At 42.2% G+C, this 21,972-nt stretch overlaps 1 protein-coding gene across 2 annotated transcripts in view; it reads left to right on the top strand.

Moving 5' to 3' along the window:
• Positions 1-6,954: 6,954 nt before the first annotated feature.
• The window catches only part of ACAP2 (ArfGAP with coiled-coil, ankyrin repeat and PH domains 2), a 173,900-nt gene continuing 158,882 nt past the window's right edge, over positions 6,955-21,972 (top strand). For both annotated transcript variants that reach the window (XM_025376093.1, XM_025376092.1), the window contains exon 1: positions 6,955-7,293. In XM_025376093.1, the coding sequence (XP_025231878.1) occupies positions 7,241-7,293 (53 nt within the window). In that variant the 5' untranslated portion in view covers positions 6,955-7,240. The remainder of the gene's footprint in view (positions 7,294-21,972) is intronic.

Genomic DNA, 21,972 nt, shown 5'->3' with positions numbered 1-21,972 from the left:
AAATTAGCTGGGTGTGGTGGTGGGCGCCTGTAATCCTAGCTACTCAGAAGGCTGAGACACAAGAATCACTTGAACCTGGGAGGCGGAGGTTACAGTGAGGCAAGATTGCGCCACTGGACTCCAGCCTGGGCGACAAGAGCAAAACTCCATCTCAAAAACAAACAAACAAACAAAAAAGACAGTTGAGAATCCTAAGCATGTGCTGGTGAATGCAGTGATAGAGTCTCCCTAAAAGCCTTCACTCATTTGCCTACCTATTCCCCCTTAAAATACAAATCAGGCCACGGACAGCAACTCATACCTGTTATCCCAGTACTTTGGGAGGCTGAGGCAGGGAGGATCCCTTGAGCTCCGGAGTTCCAGACCAGCCCTGGCAATAATAGTGAGACCCATCTCTACAAAACATACAAATATTAGCCAGGTGTGTGGCATGCACCTGTAGTTCCAACTACTCGGGAGGCTGAGGACGGAGGATCACTTGAGCCTGGAGGGTTGAGGCTGCAGTGAGTTATGATCACACCACTGCACTCCAGCACAAATTAGATGATACCATTCCTCTGTTTAGATTTTTCAAATGGCTTCCTACTGCTTTAAAATAGAAATTATTTCTAATCTTGCTCAGTAACTAGGAGAGGGGAAAGCAGAAGGAAAATGTATGGATCGATCCCGAGCTGTGGGTATGAAACTGCCCTGAGGTGGAGGGTGAGACAGGGTGGATACCAACAGCCTGGGAGAAAAAAGGAATACTGGGGTGGCGGTGGGAGTGGGAATATGAGCATGAAGTGAATATACGGGAATGAGACAACTAGAGACATCTGTGCTGAGCTTATGCATGGGATGTTCTGGGTGAGACAATGGTACAAGGTGGGAACATTTAAGGACTTTCTGAAGTGACATATTTTGAGATAAACTTTCTCCCCTTTCTATGAATAGCACTATCTATTACCCAGTCATCCAGATCTGCAACGTGGAGTCATCTGACGAGTTGTCTTTACTTTTTCCTCCTCCTCACATTTGGTTGGCCATCAGATTCTTTCAATGTTATTTATTTATTTTTATTTAGCTTTTTGAGACAGAGTCTCACTCTGTCGCCCAGGCTGGAGTGCAGTGGTGCGGTCTCGGCTCACTGCAAGCTCCGCCTCCCGGGTTCACACCATTCTCCTGCCTCAGCCTCCCGAGTAGCTGGGACTACAGGTGCCCACCACCACGCCTGGCTAATTTTTTGTATTTTTAGTAGAGATGGGGTTTCACTGTATTAGCCAGGATGGTTTCTATCTCCTGAGCTTGTGATCTGCCCGCCTTGACATCCCAAAGTGCTGGGATTACAGGCGTGAGCCACCGTGCCAGCCCTCAATTTTATTTCTTAAAGATCTCTTGCTTGCAATTGCATCAGTTGAAAATGTCCCACTCTCCATTAAAAGGCAAATAAGATTATGTCACTCCCATGCTTAAATTCTTCCAATGGCTTTCCTTTGCTTTAATATACACAGTCCTTAGCATGGCGTACAAGGTTCTTTGTAATGTCTGTATTGATGGTGTACGATCCTTTCCGATACAGATGGTGTAGGTATCAGAAATTCATTTCTTACTTCTTTTCTAAAGCCATATTCTCGATTTACAATGCTTGAAGACCATGTGTTTCTTTTGCTTCTGTGCTTCAGTCAAAATAGTTCCTTGTGACTAAGTCCTTTGATCCTTTGAAAGACATTACTCGCCTTTTCTTAGATCTTACTTTTTCAAGACTCTTCATATCTACAGAGATATGAGAACCCTAATTTCCTTCCTTAGTAGAAATGACTATCAGATTATGGTACGCCCCTGTAAATACTCAAAGACTCCTGGCACAGAACTTACCATAGTCTGAGAGTTGTAGGGGGAAAAGATTATTTTTTCACCTATAAGTCTCACAGCCTATTTATTTATTTATTTATTTATTTATTTAGAGACAGAGTCTCGCTCTTGTTGCCCAGGCCGCAGTGCAATGGTGCAATCTCAGCTCACTGCAACCCCCACTTCCTGGGTTCAAGCGATTCTCCTGCCTCAGTCTCCCAAGTACCTGGGATTATAGGCATGCGCCATCACACCTGGCTAATTTTGTATTTTTAATAGAGACAGGGTTTCACCATGTTGGCGAGGCTGGTCTTAAACCCCTGGCCTCAGGTGATCCGCCTGCCTCAGCCTGCCAAAGTGCTGAGACTACAGGCGTGAGCCACCGCGCCTGGTCACGTTTTTTTTTGAGATGGAGTTTCCCTCTTGTTGTCCAGGCTGGAGTGCAATGGCATGGTCTCAGCTCACTGCAACCTCCGCCTCCCTGGTTCAAGCAATTCTCCTGCCTCAGCCTCCCAAGTAGCTGGGATTACAGGCATGCGCCACCATGCCTGGCTAATTTTTGTATTTTTAGTAGAGACGGGGTTTCACCATGTTGGCCAGACTGGTTTTGAACTCCTGACCACAAGTGATCTGCCCACCTTGGCCTCCCAAAATGCTAGGATTACAGGTGTGAGCCACCGTGCCCAGCCTCCCAGAGCCTATTATAAGGTCTGGCCAGAATAAATGCTCAATGAATATTATTGAATGAAAGAAAAATGAGTGAATGTTGATGTCACCTTAGTTGATGGTATAAGTTGGGGTACAGGACTGTGAGTCAGGGGCCGAAGTCCTGGATGAATGTGAGTATTAAATAGCTGTCTTTTGTGGGGCTGAGCCATCAGCATCTTCTTACAGGGAAATTGCCTTGACTGCTAGTCAGCCGTCCTGCAGCCCCCATCCTTGTAGAAATGATTAGGTTGAATGTTTCCATCCCTCTACTGGCTTGCCAGGGACCCACTACCTGTGTGGCCTGATATGAAAAGATGAGCTGGGCTAATGCAATTGTGTCCTGGGATCTGGGAGTTGGGAAACAGATTGAAGCAATTAACACCAGGAGCCTAAGTTGAAAGGCTGTATAAAGAATTGTCAGCTGGGCACTGTGGCTCACGCCTGTAACCCCAGCACTTTGGGAGGCCGAGGCGGGCAGATCACTTGAGGTCAGGAGTTCGAGACCAGCCTGGCCAACATGGTGAAACCCCGTTTCTACTAAAAATACAAAAATTAATTGGGCATGGTGGCATGCGCCTGTAATCCCAGCTACTCAGGAGGCTGAGACAGGAGAATCTCTTGAATCCAGGAGGCAGAGGTTGCAGTGAGCCGAGATTGTGCCATTGAACTCCACCCTGGGCAACAAGAGTGAAACTGCATCTCAGAAAAAGGAAAAAAAAATAATAATAATAATTGTCAAGAAATATCTAGCAGAAGTTGCAGAGTGGCCCTGAAACTTATTTGTATAACCTGTGCAATGTTTTGTAATATTTTGAAAGGGTTGTCAATATTTGAAAACAGGGAGATTTCACATGAAAATCTGGCTGTTTGGCTTCTCTCATTAAATCTGAGGTCTGGTATGGCAGGAACTGACTGGAACTGAGGATACAGGGCACATGCTTTCTGTTTGTCATAGCCTCCACCACCCCATGCTGCTCACACCTGGAAAGTTTCATTGTTTTATACTACCTGCTGGGCATCTCTAGAGGAATCAGTAGCAATGATAGATTCTATGCAAACCAGGTTCACAGGGGAGCAGAACCTAGAAGAAAGCAGAAAGGAAAGTTGATGGGGTTGGGCAAGTAGGAAAGAAAGAGGATGCAGATGACAAGAGACAAAACCAGTTCTAAGAGTTGCCTGAGTTTCTGCCCTTGTGAGTTCCAGTAGTGCCCACAGTCACCCTCATTGCAATTTCCTTTTCTTGAGATAATCTGCAACGCAATTAGCCATACTAAGTCAGGGAGTTACTAGAAATTGTTGGATAACAGCAACAAGGAAAGTAAGACAGTGTAAGGCTCTTGCTGACCGTGTATCCTGACCAAGGAGTACCAGGGAGGAGAGATTGAACAACCTCTGCTCAAGAGGATGTATGGTCAACAGTGTTCTCAGAGGAAATCAGCAGCTTTCAGGAAGAACTATGGCTGTCCAGGGTTCCGGAGGGTTCCTAGAGAGGGACTGAGAAGTCTGGGGAGAAGAAATTTGGAAGACTTTTAAGGTTTGATACTTTATATTCTTTTGGAGTGCAGACTGGGCCTAGTAAGGAGCTTTTACTGTGTGTTGAATAGAGAGGTTTGTATTTCAGCCAAGAAAGCTTCCCGAGGGGGTGGCATAAGAGCAGTGTTTTACAGAGAAGATGAAAGGGAGATTGCTACACGGGCAGACAGAGTTACAACTGCAAAGGCAGAATTCTTAAGGGGAGGGAGGGCAGTTAGCAGTTAGGATCTGGCGTCATGCAGCCTGTGCGTGGCCTGAGTCACCTGGCAATTTATTTTCATATCTTGGGACCTTGGTTTCCATTATTATACTAAAAATACAAAAACTAGCCAGATGTGCTACATCTTCCCAAGTGAGACAGGGGAATCACTTGAACCTGGGAGGAGGAGGTTGCAGTGGGCCGAGATTGTGCCACTGCACTCCAGCCTGGACAGTAGAGCAAAACTTTGTCTCACAAAAAAAAAAAAAAAAAAAAAAAATGAGGATAATAATATTGTATTTCTTTTATTCTAAGACCCACTGCTCCCACCCCATCCCACTTTAATGTTTCTTTATTTAGGACTTATCTTACAAATGACACCCCAAAATGCTTGCTTTACCACAGGGCAAGGAAGAAAAATTGTGACAGTGTTATCACTAACTGGGTATATGCAAATTTAGCCATCCACAGAAAGATGTTCACTTGATAATTAGCTTAGTTATTTGCCTTTGTGGTGCCATGCAGTTGAATTTTAATTTGAACCCCAAAGTGTCACTTTAGGTATCTTCTAAAAGGCTACACTGTGGTGGAGTATTAAAATAATAAGTTATTGTATATGCAGATTAGCTGTCACACATCAGGAATGCAACCAAATGTAGTAGAGATTGCCAACGCTCTTGGTAAATCTGACATTGAAGTTACAATGTTGGGGAAGCTAGGCCTGACCACTAATGTGCTTGAGGACCCTGAATATTTAACAGTCAATAGTCTGTTTTTAGCTAACAAGAAAAGCTGTATAGATTCCAGGGATATACAATTAAAAAAAGAAATCAAGTATATAAGCAAAGAATAAATGTATATAATGCTTCTATATTCTTTGAAATGCCTCAAAATTATACTGTTAATTTTTCTTTGTCCTTCCTTCCTTTCTTTTTTTTCTTTCTTTCTTTTTTTTGTTTGATACAGTGTTTTGCTTTGTCTACCCAGGCTGGAGTGCAGTGGCACAATCATGGCTCACTGCGGTCTTGACTTCCTAGGCTTAAGTGACCCTCCCACCTCAGCCTCCTGAGTAACTGGGACTATAACTGGGACTATAGGCATGTGCCTGGCTAATTTTTGTATTTTTTTGTAGAGTTGTAGAGACAGGATTTCACCATGTTGCCCAGGCTGGTCTGGAACTCCTGGAGCAAGGGATCTGCTCACCTCGGCCTTCCAAAGTGCTGGGACTACAGGTGTGAGCCACCATGCCCTGTCTATACTGTTAATTTCTAAAGATGCTAAAGAGATCAAGATATCTCTTGATGGGTTATAAAAAACAGTATGTCATCATGCCATACTTAGCCAGATGGTCAGAAAGTTATATTAAGACTTTAGAAGGCTAGGTGCGTGGCTCACACCTGTAATCCCAGCATTTTGGGAGGCTGAGACAGGAGGATCACTTGAGGCCACGAGTTTGAGACCAGCTTGGGGAACGGAACGAAATTATTTCTGAGACAAACAAAAACCTCAGACAGTGAAAGTGAGAGAGCTTAGACTTAAGCCCTTTGATTATAGTACTGAAGAGGCAAATGGTACAATTACAATAGCCAACATTTACTGAATGATTGATATGTGGCACTGTGTTAACCGTACAGCTTTATCACATCTGTGGTGTTATGTTCATTTTAAAGTGAGAAAGCTGGGACCTAAATCCAGGAGGTTTGCCTCCAGAGTCTCACTCAGAGCCACTATGCTGTTAGAACACCCTACGTATGCATTTTTATAGATACGCCCATGCTTTTTAGGTTGCCTTAAAAATTATTCATTACATATAAGACATCCTTGTACTTTTTACAATCAATGGCATCTTAAAATCAAGGAGTATGGTAAATACCTGCCGTAGGATCAGATGATAAGTATCTTAAAGTGCTTCTAGAAAAAGTGGATTAGAGGGGCAGGTGTTACAAGGTGAGTATGCTGAGCCTGGTCTTCAGAACCCCACCATTGCAGAACAGGTGAAAACCACCGGGAGTAGTGTCAGTCAGCCGGAGTGCTTTCTGCAGTTTTGAGAGGAGTTCCTCCACACGAAGCACCCTACCTCCCATACCCGCCTAAATCTATGTCCAACCCAAACGGCAGCTCCTTCAGGAAGTGGTCTGTGGCTATATGAGAAGATGCACATGGGAGCAATTTTCAAATTATGAAGGGATGGAACCAATACGTGAAAGATGGATTTTATCACTAAAGTTATCCTCGCTCCTCTCCTGGCCTCAGTTTCTCTAAACTGAAAAGAAGAGGTGGCTTAGCCTATCTCTTCCTTTTATAATTTCTGCCTCTAACCTCTTCAGATTTCTGCCAATCTGCTTTGAAAAGCAAATTTCCTTCCTCAGACCTGCAGGAGGCAGCTCCTCCGGGCTGGCAGCTCAGCAGGGCGGGGCTCGGGGAGCAGGAGAAGAGGCGGGGGCTCGGAGGGAAGCGCGGCTGCAGCCACGTGACTTCCTTCCCAAGGAGCCTCAGCTGCCGGCCTCCCAGCAACCGGTGCGTCCCGCCTAGCGACGCCTGCGCATCCCGGTTGGCCCTCGGGGGCGGTTGTGGCAAGGCGGTGCCCACGGTCGCGCTGCTCATTGGTTCGCGCTGCCGTCGATCAGACCCGTTGCCCGGGCGCCCGCAGGCGGTGCTGTCGGATGCCCCGCCCCTTGGCCGCCAGGTTCGTGGCTGGCTGGCCGCGGCTGTCACTCCCCGGCCGTTTCCCTGCGGCCAGCGCTCTACTTGGGGCGGGAGGAAGAGGGGCCGGACTGGGGCCTGACGAGCCGTCGCCGTCTTCGCGGCTGCTATGACCAGCGGGCTAGGCGCCCTCCGCAGCTCCGCGCAACGCTAGTCGCGGCCGTGCGCCCGCCGTAGCCGTCTGCGTCCCCAGCGCGGCCGCTCCCGCGGCCCCCTCGGCTCTGCCAGCGCCGCCTGCGAGGCGAGGCGAGGAGAGGCGGAGGCAGGATGAAGATGACGGTGGATTTCGAGGAGTGTCTGAAGGACTCGCCCCGCTTCAGGTAACCGGCACGGCCGCCCGGCGTCACCGCGGAGCTGCCTTCCCGGCGCTGGGGGCGTGAAAGCCGGGGCCGCGCACCGGGAGGAGGCCCCGCCGTCCGCGCCTTCCGACGGGGCGAGCGGCCGTTGCCACCGCTTCCAGCCTGCGAGGGCACTGCAGTCCCCACCGAGCCTTCCCGAGGGGCGAGGAAGTGGCGGGGACGGGGACGTCGCCTCCTCATTTCTTTCCTCGCCCTCTGCCGGGCCGGAGCGCCCCGAAGGCCGGCGCACCCGCTCCCGCTGGGGCAAATGGGGTGCAGCCGCGCTCCCGAAGTCTCGTCCCCTTCTCGGGCGCTCGCTCTCGCCCCCTTCCTCCTCTGGCTGCTCTTCCTTCCCCCTTCCTTCCGCCCCTTCTTGGTTTCCACCCCCTCCCCACCCCCTCTTTGAGGGAGCTTTCAGGGCATCCTCTTGCAGTTCACTTAGTTCCTCTTTGCGCTTTTCTGCCCCGCTTCCCCGGGGAGGAGGGAGGAGGGGGCGGACTGGGACGCCGGCTTCTGCTTCGCGGTGCCCCCGGCCAGAGCGACTCTCCGGAGGGCGCCGGCGGTGGGTGCGTGGGGGAATCGCGGGGGGAAGCGCTGTGACCAACCGCGGTCCATGGACCCTAGTTGGTGACTACCTGCTTTTCTTTCCACTTAAGCTCGTTGAAGGGGGCGCAGCTGTCGAGGGGTACTGGGCTGAGGGCGGAGGACTAGGAGAAAAGTGCATTTCTGTTTTGAGAACGGAAGTAGGAGGGCCGTGAAGATTGCCTGTGTGTTCCTCTTCCAGCAGCCTCTGCCTTGGAGGGCCCGAATCACAGTCGGATGCTCCCAGTGGATCTGTCACAGAGCTGACAGGGGGGCACTACGACTCACATGGGCTGCCCTTCTTTCCATGTGAGTGGCCGTCCAGGACACAGGTTCTTTCTGTTTTGAGTATGGTAGGAAACTCTCAGTTGTTTTGGACAATGGAGTTTTTCTAGGTTGCATTTTACAGGGCTGGCCATAGTCCTTACACATATAAGGCCTTAACACTTCCGTTAGATAGTGACATTTCTTGAAAGCTTCCTCTGAACATTGGCGTGTGTGTGCCCGCTGATGTCTGGGCCAAACCTGGATTGTAAATTGCATCTTCTGCCTGGGAACTAACTGTTCTCATCCTTAACACTGTTAATTGAATTTCTTATTCTCCTTTCAGTGAAAAGCAACGAAAAGAATTGTAAAACTAAGGCACTGCTACTTAGAGAAGATTTAAGAACGCTTTTTGCCTTTGCCCTTTGATGATTTTGGGGTGTTAATTTTATTGGAGCTTAGGGCTGTTGCTTATTTAACAAAACCCACTTCCTTTGATAGCTGTTGTTGCGATTCGTTTTTGAAACTTTGATGTTCTGCATAATTGAAGGACTCAAGAGACACAAATAGATTGCCTAGGACAGGCGTGCAGGTTGATTTCCAGAACAGTGTGGCAAGTGGAGTAATTTTTAAAGTGCACCTTAGAAAGCTTTTTGTGAAATTTTGTTACTATGACTCAGCTATTTATTTTTAAGTGAAATAATCACAGCATTTTTCTCTTAGAAGGTGTAGCTCTGAGCTCCCTTTGTTTCACATTAATTTTTTTTTTTTTAAGTTGAGAGAAGTGATTTGGAAATACTTCTAGCTACTGGGGTTGGTCACAAACCATGTGATGTCTTTGTTTTTGAAATAAAGGAATCATTGAATATAAAATGAGAGGGCAAGATACTGATTAAAGTTGTAGGGAATATTATAGTGAACTTTTATTAAGCTCGATTGTAACATAAATTCTATGTTAATTAAAATATTAGAGGTTTTCAAGAGTTATTTCCCATATTCCAATTATTGTTAGCTGCAAATTGGGAAGAGATATCAAAATTTCAGTAAATTCAACATCTTATATACATTTTGGGGACAAATTAGATTTGCAGTAGAGGGAAGACTGCCAATAAATAGAAGTTTCATTATTCATATTCTTAATTTTTTATGTTTTTTCCATAATCCTGTTACTATGAGGATTTGTGTAGCATTTGAAAAGAATATTTCAGAAGTCTTCATTCACATGTTGTATGTATAAGAAGAGCTTTACTTTTGAGAGTATTCTGTCTGTTGAGTGATAGTGAAACTTGTATCAAAATAAAGAAACTTGTGAGGCCTGGGCTTGTTTTTTGATAGTAAGGCAGCTGCACTTGTCTCCTGATCTATTGTGCTGTCTTTAAACTAATACCTATTTTTATTCATAAATGAATCTTATGGCTTTTAAGTCTAGTGTGTGCACATAACTGCCTTGGTGCTGTAGAATTACTGCAAAAGGCGCATCTTGCTGATGAAAATTTCACCACTGTTGGAGCTTTAAACATTCATTTTCCTGTTAAATCAATGAGGAGAATACAAGGGGACTGGTTGAAACAGGGAGAAGGATGTTGCAGTTGCAACATTGTCTTTTGTAATTTGAATAGTCAATGGTTACTTTTACATCCCAGTGAATATTTTTTTGTTTTGGATTGGAGGGTACATTTCATTGTGTAATTTTGGGTTCCCTTTTTGGTTTTTTAAATACCAGTTTAAAATCAGCTTAAAGGTCAAAATCTTGTTCATCTAAAATCTAAAAACCTTGTTCATCTAAAAATCTACAGGAATGTAAAGTGCGTAAGTATACTTTTTTTTTGAGTGGAAATTTGCATTTTGGCCAAAATATGTTGAAGTTTGAATTTGTTTGGGCCCTACATTGTATGTAGTTGCATGTAGTAGGTCTTTAAAACTTTACAAAACCTCCATAAAAATACTGCATTTCTTTTATTTAAACATACTCTTGGACTGAACACTGTGGCTCACATCTGTAATTCCAGCACTTTGGGAGGCCGAGGCCGGCCGATCACTTAAGGTCAGGAGTTTGACACCAGCCTGGCCAACATGGTAAAACCCCTTCTCTACTGAAAATACAAATATTAGCCGGGTACAAGTGTGCACCTGTAATCCCAGCTACTTGGGAGAATGAGGCATGAGAACTGCTTGAACCCGGGAGGCAGAGGCTTCAGTGAGCTGAGGTCGCGCCACTGCACTCCAGCCTGGGCAACAGAACGAGACTCTCTCAAAACAAACAAACAAAAACCCAAAACGTGTTCTGTTTTATTTAGGAAGTGAATATCTGTTTGAAATAAAACGTAAAATAAATAAATTGAATAAATAAAAATCTTTCTGAATTATGTGAGATTTTTGTCCTGAGCAATGTTCAAGTATAAAAACATTATGGCTGGTACAGTGGTTCATGCCTGTAATCGCAGCAGTTTGGGAGGCTGAGACAAGAGGATCGCTTGAGGCCAGGAGTTTGAGACCAACCTGGGCAACAAAGTGAGACCCCGTCTCTACAAAAATAAAACAATTAGTTGGACGTGGTGGTGTGCACCTGTGATTCCAGCTACACGGGAAGCTGAGGCAGAAGAATTTGTTGAGGCAGGAGGTCAAGGCTGCAGTGAGCTATGTTCACACCTCTGCACTCCAGCCTGGGTGACAGAGCTGGACTCTCTCTCTCTCTCAAAAAAAAAAGAAAAAAAAAGAAAAGAAAAAAAAATTGGCCTTAGCCTTAGTATGCTTTAGTTTTTATCTGATAATTTATTTTTATCGTTTAACAATGTCTATCATATACCATCCTGAAGGTTTTTCATTTCTAGATTCTATTTCAGATATGATTCTTGTTCAGTAACTTAGAATAACTTTTTTTTTTTTTTTTTTTAAAAAAAAGGTGTTTGTGGGTGAATTTTGTTTGACAGAGTGAGTATTACTTTGTTATCCAGGCTGGTCTCCAACTCCTGGACTCAGGTTCCCCTGCCTCAGCCTCCTGAGTAGCTGGGATTACAGGTATGAGTCACCATGCCCAGCCAGGTGAAAGGTTTTAATGGGTGAAAGACATTGGAATAAAATGTGACTACTAAATACACCTCAGTTATATGTTGCTATTAAGTCTGGATTGGTGCCAATCCTGTCTCCTTCCTTTGCCTTCCATCTTTAGAATAAACTTTTAGCAACTGGCAGTTAATACAGTGGGCAAGGGCTAGGGGGAAATGTGTGTGTGTGTTTTTTAATCTCAGAAGCAATAGAATGGAATTATAAAGTAATTTTATTGTGAACCAAAATACAGAAATCCTGACTGCGTGTGGTGGCTCACACCTGTAATCCTAGCACTTTGGGAGGCTGAGGTGGGTGGATCACTTGAGGTCAGGAGTTCGAAACCAGCCTGGCCAACATAGTGAAAAACCATCTCTACTAAAAAATACAAAAAAATTAGCGGAGTGTAGTGGCGGGCACCTGTAATCCCAGCTACTCGGGAGGCTGAGGCAGGAGAATTGCTTGAACCTGGGAGGCGAAGGTTGCATTGAGCCGAGATGGCGTCACTGTACTCCAGCCTGGGGGACAGAGTGAGTCTCCGTCTCAAAAAAAAAAAAAAAAAAAAAAAAGTCTTGTAGGTGGGGTGCAATGGCTTACATTTGTAATCCTAGCACTTTGGGAGGCCAAGGTGGAAGGCTCACTTGAGCCCAGGAGTTTGAGACCAGCCTGGGCAACATAGAGACCTTGTCTCTAATTTTAATTTTAAAAAAAAAGCTTGTAAAGTAGGACTTATCCTCATTTTAAAAATGTGTGTGTGTGTGTTTTGTTTTGTTTTTTTTGAGACGAGTCTCACCCTGTCGCCCAGGCTGGAGGGCAGTGGTGTGATCTCTGCTCACTGCAACCTCCACTTGCCGGGTTCAGGCGATTCTCCTGCCTCAGCCTCCCAAGTAGCTGGGATTACAGGTGCCCGCCACCACGCCTGCCTAATTTTTTACTAGAGATGGGGTTTCACCATGTTGGCCAGGCTGGTCTTGAACTCCTGACCTTGTGATCCGCCAGCCTTGGCCTCCCATAGTGCTGGGATTACAGGCGTGAATCACCTCGACCAGCCTAAAAAATGTTTTAAAAAATCCGCAACTGGACATTTTGATAGATGAGTTGACTTTTTACTTCTTTTGCTAGTAATTGACTTTCTTAATGGTGGACTTTCACATGGTGGACCTGGAAGGGAATTCACTCGTTTACTTCATATGTTAAGCCAAAGGCTTCAATTTCATTTGTTAGGCTGGGTGCGGTAGCTTATGCCTATAATCTCAACAGTTTGGGAGGCTGAGGAGGGAGGATCACTCAAGGCCAGGAGTTTGAAGTCAACCTAGGCAACAGAGTGAGACCCTGTCTTTACAAAAATTAGAACAGCAACAAAAAGTAGCCAAATGTGGTGAATGTGGTGGCCCACACCTGTAGTCCCAGCTACCCAGGAGGTTGAGGCAGTAGGATTGCGACGCCCTGGAGTTTAAGGTTACAGTGAGCTATGATCATGCCACTGTACTCCACTCTGGAAAACAGAGCAAGACCCTGTCTCTTTAAAAAAAATTATTTAAGAAATTGTGTCAGTTAAATTTGCATTGTTTATGGTATCTTTTATCATATAGAAATTTAAAAGCTGGCTTTTGTTTATTGCCTAGAAAAGTCTTCCCTACCCCATTATAGTTTTTTGTCATTTTATAGTGATTTTAAGTTTCATATAATGCAGCTGAGTCTTAGTTTTGATTGTAGAAGATAATCTGTTTTCTTCCTAGTGAAAACCACTTGTTCTAACACCTTTGAAAAAATTCATTCTTCATTAATTTAAAATGAATTGCACACCCCTTTTGTGATGTGTGGGAGAACAAATTTCCCCTTGTTACATGTTTTACAAATTTAGTCTTTACAGTACTTTTTTCTTCAATTTCAGAAGAGGGTATGTCTTTCTATGTATTTTGGCCTTACTTATTTAAAACTTTTATTATGTAAAATTTCAGGGATGATTCAACTATATGGTATTTAGGAAGAGACATACTTTAGATTTAAAGACATAAATAGTTTGAAAGTAGAAGACAAACCATGCAAACAGTGCCCAGAAGAGAGGTGGAGTGGCTGTGCTAATAGCAGAGAAAATAGACTTTAAGACAAAAATTACTACAGACAAGTATAGTAAGAGGGCTGGGCGTGGTGGCTCACTTCTGTAATCCCAGCACTTTGGGAGGCTGAGGTGGGCAGATGGCTTGAGCTCAGGAGTTCGAGACCAGCCTGGGCAACATGATGAAACCCTGTCTCTACCCAAAATACAAAAAAAGTTAGGTGTGCGTGGTGGCACATGTCTGTGGTCCCAGCTACTCAGGAGGCTGAGGTGGGAGGATCACTTGAGCCTGGGAGAGGTGGAGGTTGCAGTGAACTGAGATCGTGCCACTGCACTCCAGCCTGGGTGACAGTGAGACTGTGTCTCAAAAAAAAAAAAAAAAGAAAACAGTGTGTGTGTGTGTGTGTGTGTGTGTGTGTATAAATAAAAGGGTCAATCCATAACAAAGACATAATGACTATAAATATATATTCGCTTAGTTGAGCTCCAAAATACACAAAACAAAAACTGACAGCATTGCAGGCAGAAATAGACAATTCAGCAATCATAGTTTGAGATATAAATACTTCCAATAATGAGTGGAACAACTAGGCAGATGATTAATAAGGAAATAGAAAATGTGAACAGCACTATAAACCAAGAAGACTTAATAGTTATCTATAGGACACTTCATACAGCAGCAGCAGAATTCACATTCTTTTTGAGTTTACTTGAAGTTTCCTTCAGCATAGACTATGATGTTAGGCCATTAAACAAGCCTCAATAAATTTTAAAGTATTGAAATCATACAAAATGTTTTCTGACCACAAGGGGATAAAATTTGAAATCAATAGCAAGGAAATCTGAAAAATTCACAAATATGTAGAAATTAGCAGTACACTTCTAAGTAAACAGTGGATCAAATAAGTCACAAGCAAAATGAAGAAATGCTTTCAGATGAATGAAAACAAAAATAGAACGTGCCAAACTTATGGGGTACAGCTCAAGCACTGCTTACAGAGAAATTTATACCTCCAAACGCCAATATTAAAAAAATGAAAAAAAGAGGCTGGGTGCGATGGCTCATGCCTGTAATCCCAGCACTTTAGGAGGCCGAGGCAGGCGGATCACGAGGTCAGGAGATCGAGACCAGCCTGACCAACATGGTGAAACCCCATCTCTACTAAAAATACAAAAATTATCGGCATGGTGGTGTACACCTCTATTCCCAGCTACTCGGGAGGTTGAGGCGGGAGAATCACTTGAACCAGGGAGGCAGAGGTTGCAGTAAGCAAAGAGTGCGCCACCCACTTCAGCCTGGGCAACAGAGTGAGACTCTGTCTTAAAAAAAAAAAAAAAGAGAGATCTCAAAATAGTAACCTAATCTTTACCCCAACAAACTAGAAAAAGAAGAGTAAGCAAATCTCAAAGCAGCAAAAGGGAAGAAACTAAAAAAGGTAGAGCAGAAATAAGAGAAAACAGAGAAGAGAAAAATCGAGAAAAATAATTGAAACCAAAAGTTGGTTCTTTGAAAAGCCTAGCAAAATTGACAAATCCTTAGAGTGACCAAGACAAAAAGAGCAGTGATTCAGATTACTACATTCAGGAGTGAAAGAGGGCACTTCTCTACTCATTTGAAGAAATAAAAAGGATTATGAGGAAATACTGCAGATAATTGTATGACAGTAACTTAGCAGAAATGAATATATTTCAAGAAAGACACAAACTGCTGAAACCGACTCAAGAAATAGAAGATCTGAACAGAACTATAAAAAATAGAGATTGAATTGATATTCAGAAAGTTTCCCAAAAAGAGAAGTCCAAGCCAAGATGACTTCACTGGTGAGTTCTACCAAGTGTTTAAAGATGCACTAATGACATTCCTTCACACTCCTTTAAGAAATAGAAGAGGAGACATCACTTTCCAAGGCATCCACATTCCTCATCATTAGGAGACATCACTTTCCAAGGCATCCACATTCCTCATCATTAGTGCATTGTTACCCCGCTACCAAAGCCAGGTGATATATCACAAAAAACCCTACCGACCAGCTGGGCACAGTGGCTTATGCCTGTATTCCCAGCACTTCGGGAGGCCGTGAGGATTGCCTGAGCCCAGGGGTTCAGTCTAGGCAACATAGTAGGGAGACCTTGTCTCTACCAAAATAATAATAACAATAATAAATAAATAAATAATAAAATTAGCTGAGTGTGATAGCATGTGCCCGTGATCCCAGCTACTTGAGAGGCTAAGATGGGAGGTTTGCTTGAGCCCAGAATGTCAAGGCTACAGTGAGCTATATTTGCACCACCGCACTACAGCCTGGGTGACAGAGCAAGATCCTGTCTCAAAAAAGAAAAAAACAAAACCAGGCCACACGTGCGGCTCATGCCTGTAATGCCAGTACTTTGGGAGGCCATGGTGGGAGGATTGCTTGCATCCAGGAGTTCGAGACCAGTCTGGGCAACATAGTGAGACCTTGTTTCTATAAAAAAATTAAAAATTAATTGTGTGTGATGGTGCATGCCTATAGTCCCAGCTCCTCAGGAGGCTGAGGACCACTTGAGCCTGGGTAGTTGAGGCTGTGGTGAGCTGTGATCGTGCCACTGCACTCAGCCTGTGTGACAGAGTGAGACCTCATCTCAAAACAAAAATGAAACAAATCCACCAAAAACAAAGCAAACAAACAAACAAACCCTATAGACCAGTATTCCTTATGAATGCAGATATAAAAATCTTTGACAAAAGTACTAGCAAACTGAATATAGCACCATATAAAAAGGATTGTATACCATGACCAAGTCGTATTTATCCCAGGCATGCAAAGTTGATTTAATATACAAAAATCAATTAATGCAATATACTATAATAATAGGGTAAAGATTTAAAACAACACAGTCATCTCAATAGATGCAGAAAAAGCATTTGACAAAATCCACTCTCATGATAAAACTATTCAAAAAACGAAGAATAGAAAATTTCCTAACTTGATCCTAATTTGATAACGGCCATCTTTAAAACACCGTCAGCTAACATCATATTTAGTGGTGAAAGACTAAAAAGCTTTCCCCTAACATAAGGAGCAAGAAGCCTGTCACCCCTTCTGTTCAACAATGTTGGAGAGGATAGAGCCAGAGCAGTTAGGCTGGAAAGACAAAGGCATCCATATAGGAAAAGAAATAGTAAAACTATATTTTTAGATAATATGTCTTATACAATCAGCCTTTGTATCTATGGGTTCCACTTTTGTGAGTCAGTCAATCATGGATTGAAAATATTTTGGGAAAAAACAATAAGAAATAACTATAACAATTAAAGTACAAATAAAAAATAGTATAACAATTATTTACATATAACATTTACATTGCATTAGGTATTAGAAATAATCTAGAGACGATTTAAAGTATGTAAGACCATATATGAAGGTTATTTGCAAATACAATGCCATTTTATACACAGACTTGAGCATCTGTGGATTTTGGTGTTAGTGGGTAGTGCAGGGGGTGGGCAGGGGGAGTCCTGGAACCAATGTCCTTTGGATACCAAGGGATGAAGGTATATAGAAAATGCTGAGGAATCCACAAGGATCAGTTATAACTAGTAAGTTCATCTAGGATGTAGTGTATAAGGTCAATGTACAAAAACTATTTGTATTTCTGTATACTAGCAAAGAAAACCAATCTGTCTACAGTGGCATCAAAAAGAGGAAAGTACTTAGAAGACAGTACACTGAAAACACCAGCGAAAGACCTTAAAGACCTGAGTAAATGGAAATACATCCCATGTTCATGGATCAGAAGGCTGAATATTGTTAAGATGGCAATACTCCCCCAATTGATATTCAAACTAACCACAATCTATTAAAATTCCAACTGGTTTCTTTGAAGAAATTGTCAAGCCGATCCTAAAATTCATGTGGAAGTATAAGTAACCCAGAACAGCCAAAACAATCTTGAAAAAGAACAAAGTTGGAGGATTCAGTTTCCAATTTCAAAAGTTACTACAAAGTGATTGTAATGAAGACCGTGTGGTACTGGCATAAGGATAGGCATATAGATCAGTGAAATAGAATTGAGAGTCTAGAAACAAATCCTTACATTTATGGTGAGCCAGTTTTAACAGAGGTACCCAGACAATTCAATGTGTGAAAGAACAGTCTTTTCAACAAATGGTGCAAAGACAACTGAATATCTACACATGAAAGTATGAAGCTGGAGCCCTATCTTATGCCATGGGCAAAAATTAACTCAAAATGGATCACAGGCCTACATGGAAGACCTAAAACTATAAAGCTCTTAGGAGAAAACATAGAATTAAATCTTTGTGACCTTGAATTAGGCAATGGTTTCTTAGATATGAAATCTGAAGTACAAGCAACCCAAGAAAAGATTGATAAATTGGATTTCATTAAATTAAAAACTTCCATGCTTCAAAGGACACAGTAAGAACGTTAAAAGTCATGCACAAAATGGGAGAAAATATTTGCAGATTATACCTGTTAAGGGATTTGTATTAGAGAATATAAAGCTCTGCAACTTGAAGGGCAAATAATCCAATTAAAGAATGGGCAAAGGATTTGAGTAAGTATTTCTTCAAAGAACATGCCCAGATGGTCAATAAGCACATGAAAATATGCTCAATATCATTAACCAGCAATGCATATAAATACAAATGAAACCATGATGAGATACCACTTCATACCCACTAGGATGGCTATACTGGAAAAGACAGGTAATAACCAGTGTTGGGAAGAATGTGGAGCTGTTAGAAACCTTACACATTGCCAGTGGGAATGTAAAATGGTGAGCCACTTTGGAAGAGTTTGGTGGCTCCTAAGATAGGAAGTTAAACATAGAGGCCGGGCGCGGTGGCTCACGCCTGTAATCTCAGCACTTTGGGAGGCCGAAGTGGGTGGATCATGAGGTTAGGAGATCGAGACCATCCTGGCAAACATAGTGAAACCCCATCTCTACAAAAAATACAAAAAAAAAAAAAAAAGAAAAAAAAAATTAGGCATGGTGACTCGCACCTGTAGTCCCAGCTACTCGGGAGGCTGAGGCAGGAGAATGGCATGAACCCGGGAGGCAGAGCTTGCAGTGAGCCGAGATCGCGCCACTGCACTCCAGCCTGGGTGACAGAGTGAGACTCCGTCTCGGGGGGGGAAAAAAAGGTTAAACATAGAATTACCATATGAGTTCTAGCCAGCCATTCCACTTCCAGGTGTATACCCAAGAGAAATGAAGGTATATACCCACAAAACTTTGTACAGGAATGTTCATAGGAGCATTATTCACAGCCAAAAAGTGAAACAATCTGTGTCCGTACATGGATAAATAAAATATGGAGTATACAAATGGAATGAAGGTATTCAGCTGTCAAATGGAATGAGGTATGGATGAACCTTGGAAACATTTTACTAAATGAAGTAAGCCAAACACAAAAGCCACATATTATATAATTTTATATGAAATGTCCAGAATAGGCAAATTTGTAGTGTCAAAATAGATTAGTGATTTCTAGGGGTTGGAGGGTGAGGGAAGTGCAATTAGTGATTGCTAATGGATATGGGGTTTCTTTTGGGAGTGATGAAGATTTTCTGGAGTTAGATAGTGGTAATGGTTGTAGAACTACTAAATATACTAAAACCCACTGAAGTGTATTTTTAAATGGTGAATTTATGTTGTGAATTAAATCTCAATATAGCTGTTACTGAAAAAGGTTTGAAGCATAGAACATTTATAATCAAATGCATAGGTAGAATAGAAAATACATGTTGAGCCTCCATATTCCTTTCACCCTGACTTAACAGTTATCAATGCATGATGATCTTTAAACCCCACCCCCTTGTTTCCCCATATGTGTGTGTGTGTGTGTGTGTGTGTGTGTGTGCGCGCGCGCATATATATATATTTTTATTTTATTTTATTTTTTTTAAGTGAGACATGGTCACACTCTGTCACCCAGTCTGGAGTGCAGTGGTACAATCTCGGCTCACTGCAAGCTCTGCCTCCCGGGTTCAAGCGATTCTCCTGCCTCAGCCTCCCAAGTAGCTGAGATTACAGGCACGCACCACCATGCCCAGCTAATTTTTGTATTTTTAGTACAGACGAGGTTTCGCCATGTTGGCCAGGATGGTCTCGAACTTCTGACCTCAAGTGATCTGCCTACCTCGGTCTCCCAAAGTTCTGGGATTACAGGTGTGAGCCACTGCTCCTGGCCTCTCCATATGATTTTTGAAGCAAATCTCAGAGTATAGAATTCCATCAGTATGTATGTGTATGTCTCTGAAAATATATACACTTTAAAAAAATTATATAACTACACACCATTATCACATCAGAAAAAAGTGACAATAATTAATAGCATCAAACATCCATCAAATAAGCTTCATAGCTTATGTAGGATTTATTTTGTGTCCTTTATCATGGTAGAAGATTGTGTCCCTTCTTTATCAAGTAAATTCCCTCATTCCCTCCCCTATAATCTGTAGATAAGAAATCCCGGTAGATCATCTTGGCAGAAACAAATCATTAGAGAACATTTGGCAGTCATCCATGGACCGTTTTGGACCTATACTTTTCATACTTGCTCATCTTCCTTTCTAACCTGAATTTGTTGCTGTCCTGGTATTTTGCACTTAATTTTTTGATTATAGAAAATTTGAAATATATACAAATTAAACAGAATAATATTAGTGACCCCTCATTATCCAGTTTAAGCAAATACCAATGTTGTGTCATTCTTGTTTCATCTATGTTTCTATTATACTTACTCTCTCTTATGCCATAGGCAAAAGTTAACCCAAAATGGATCATAGTTCTAAATGGAAGACCTAAAACTATAAAGCTCTTAGGAGAAAACATAAGATTAAATCTTTGTGACCTTGAATTAGGCAATGGTTTCTTAGATATGAAACCTAAAGTACAAGCACCCAAAGAAAAGAAATTAAAAAGTATTAATTTGTATTCAGAGTTTTTTTCATGATAAAAACTTGCATACATTGAAATGCACAATTGTACACTACCCATCAGCGGCACCTCTGTCACAATACAGCCTGTTTTCCATCTTCCCGGAACGCTTCCCCCACCACCCAAAGACAACCGCTGTTCTGCTTTTGTAAACTGTAGATTCGTTTTGCCTGTTGTTAAACATTGTAAATAGATTCTTGCCGTTTATATGTCAATTATTCTTCTCAGCAGTTTGGTACTTTTTGTAAACTGTAGATTCGTTTTGCCCGTTGTTAAACATTCTAAATAGATTCTTGCCGTTTATATGTCAATTATTCTTCTCAGCAGTTTGGTACTTTTGCTTAGCATTTTGACTATGAGATTCATCCATGTTTTTCTGTGTGTCACTAGTTCATTTTTTGTTTGAGACGGAGCGTTGCTCTTTCACCCAGGCTGGAGTGCAGTGGTGCGATCTCGGCTCACTGCCTCCTGGGTTCAAGCTATTCTCTTGCCTCAGCCTTCTGGATAGCTGGGATTACAGGCATCCCCCACCACACCCAACTAATTTTTGTATTTTTAGTGGAGATGGGGTTTTATCATGTTGGCCAGGCTGGTCTCGAGCTCCTGACCTCAAGTGATTCACCCACCTCAGCCTCCCAAAGTGCTGGGATTACAGTCGTGAGCCACTGCCCCTGGCCAGTGTCACTAGTTCTTTCTTACTGCTATGTAGTATTTCTTTGTGAATGTACCATAATGTATTCATTCTCCTGATGATGGATAAATTGCTTCCATTGTTTGACCGTTGTGAATAAAGTTGTTACGAACATTCTTATACAACTTTTCTTATGGCAGGTTTTCATTTCTCTTAAGATAAATACCTAGGAGTTGAATTGCTGTGTCAAGGGATAAATGTGTTTATAAGAAATTGCAAAGCATTATTCCAAAGTGATTATACTGTTTATAAATCTGCCAACAATGTTTGAGGGTTCCTGTTCCTCCACATTCTTGCTAGCATTTGGTAATATCACTTTTAGATATTGCCCATTGTGTGAGTGTATAATGTATTCTTGTGTGTGTGTGTGTGTTTAATTGCAGTTGTATGTTACTTAATGACCAGAATACCTTCTGAGAAATGCATCATGATTTTGTCGTGTAAACATCATAGGGTATATTTATACAACTTAGATGATATAGCCTACTACACATCTAGGGTATATGGTATAGCCTCTGGGTCCTAGGATACAAACCTGTATGGCATGTTATTGTACTGAATAGTGTAGGCAATTTTAGCACGGTGGTATTTGTGTATCTAAACATACCTAAACATAGAAAAAGTACAGTAAAAATATATAATTCCATGGGACCACTGTTGTATTTGTTGTCTGTTGTTTGGAATATAATTATGACTGTGTGTGTGTATACATACACACACACACGTATATACACACACACGTATATATGTGTATATATACACACGTATATATACCTATATGACTATATATGTATATATAATTATGACTATATACATATATGTATACATGTATGTGTATATATACAGTCATATTCCAGTCAACAACAGATTGCATCATATATTCTGTTAAGTTGTTATGATGTAATACTACTTAGTCCTGTTTTGGACATGTTGATACCCTGCTTTTCTGGATTATTGGTAATTTAATAATTTTCTATTACTTTTCTGGAGTTTAGACTAATCTTTTAGACATGTGTATATATATATATATGCATCTCTGTGTGTATATATACATACAGATGCACATAAAATT

This window comes from Theropithecus gelada, chromosome 2 (assembly GCF_003255815.1).
Source record: "Theropithecus gelada isolate Dixy chromosome 2, Tgel_1.0, whole genome shotgun sequence".
Lineage (NCBI taxonomy): Eukaryota > Metazoa > Chordata > Mammalia > Primates > Cercopithecidae > Theropithecus > Theropithecus gelada.
This window is presented reverse-complemented; position numbering and strand designations above follow the sequence as displayed.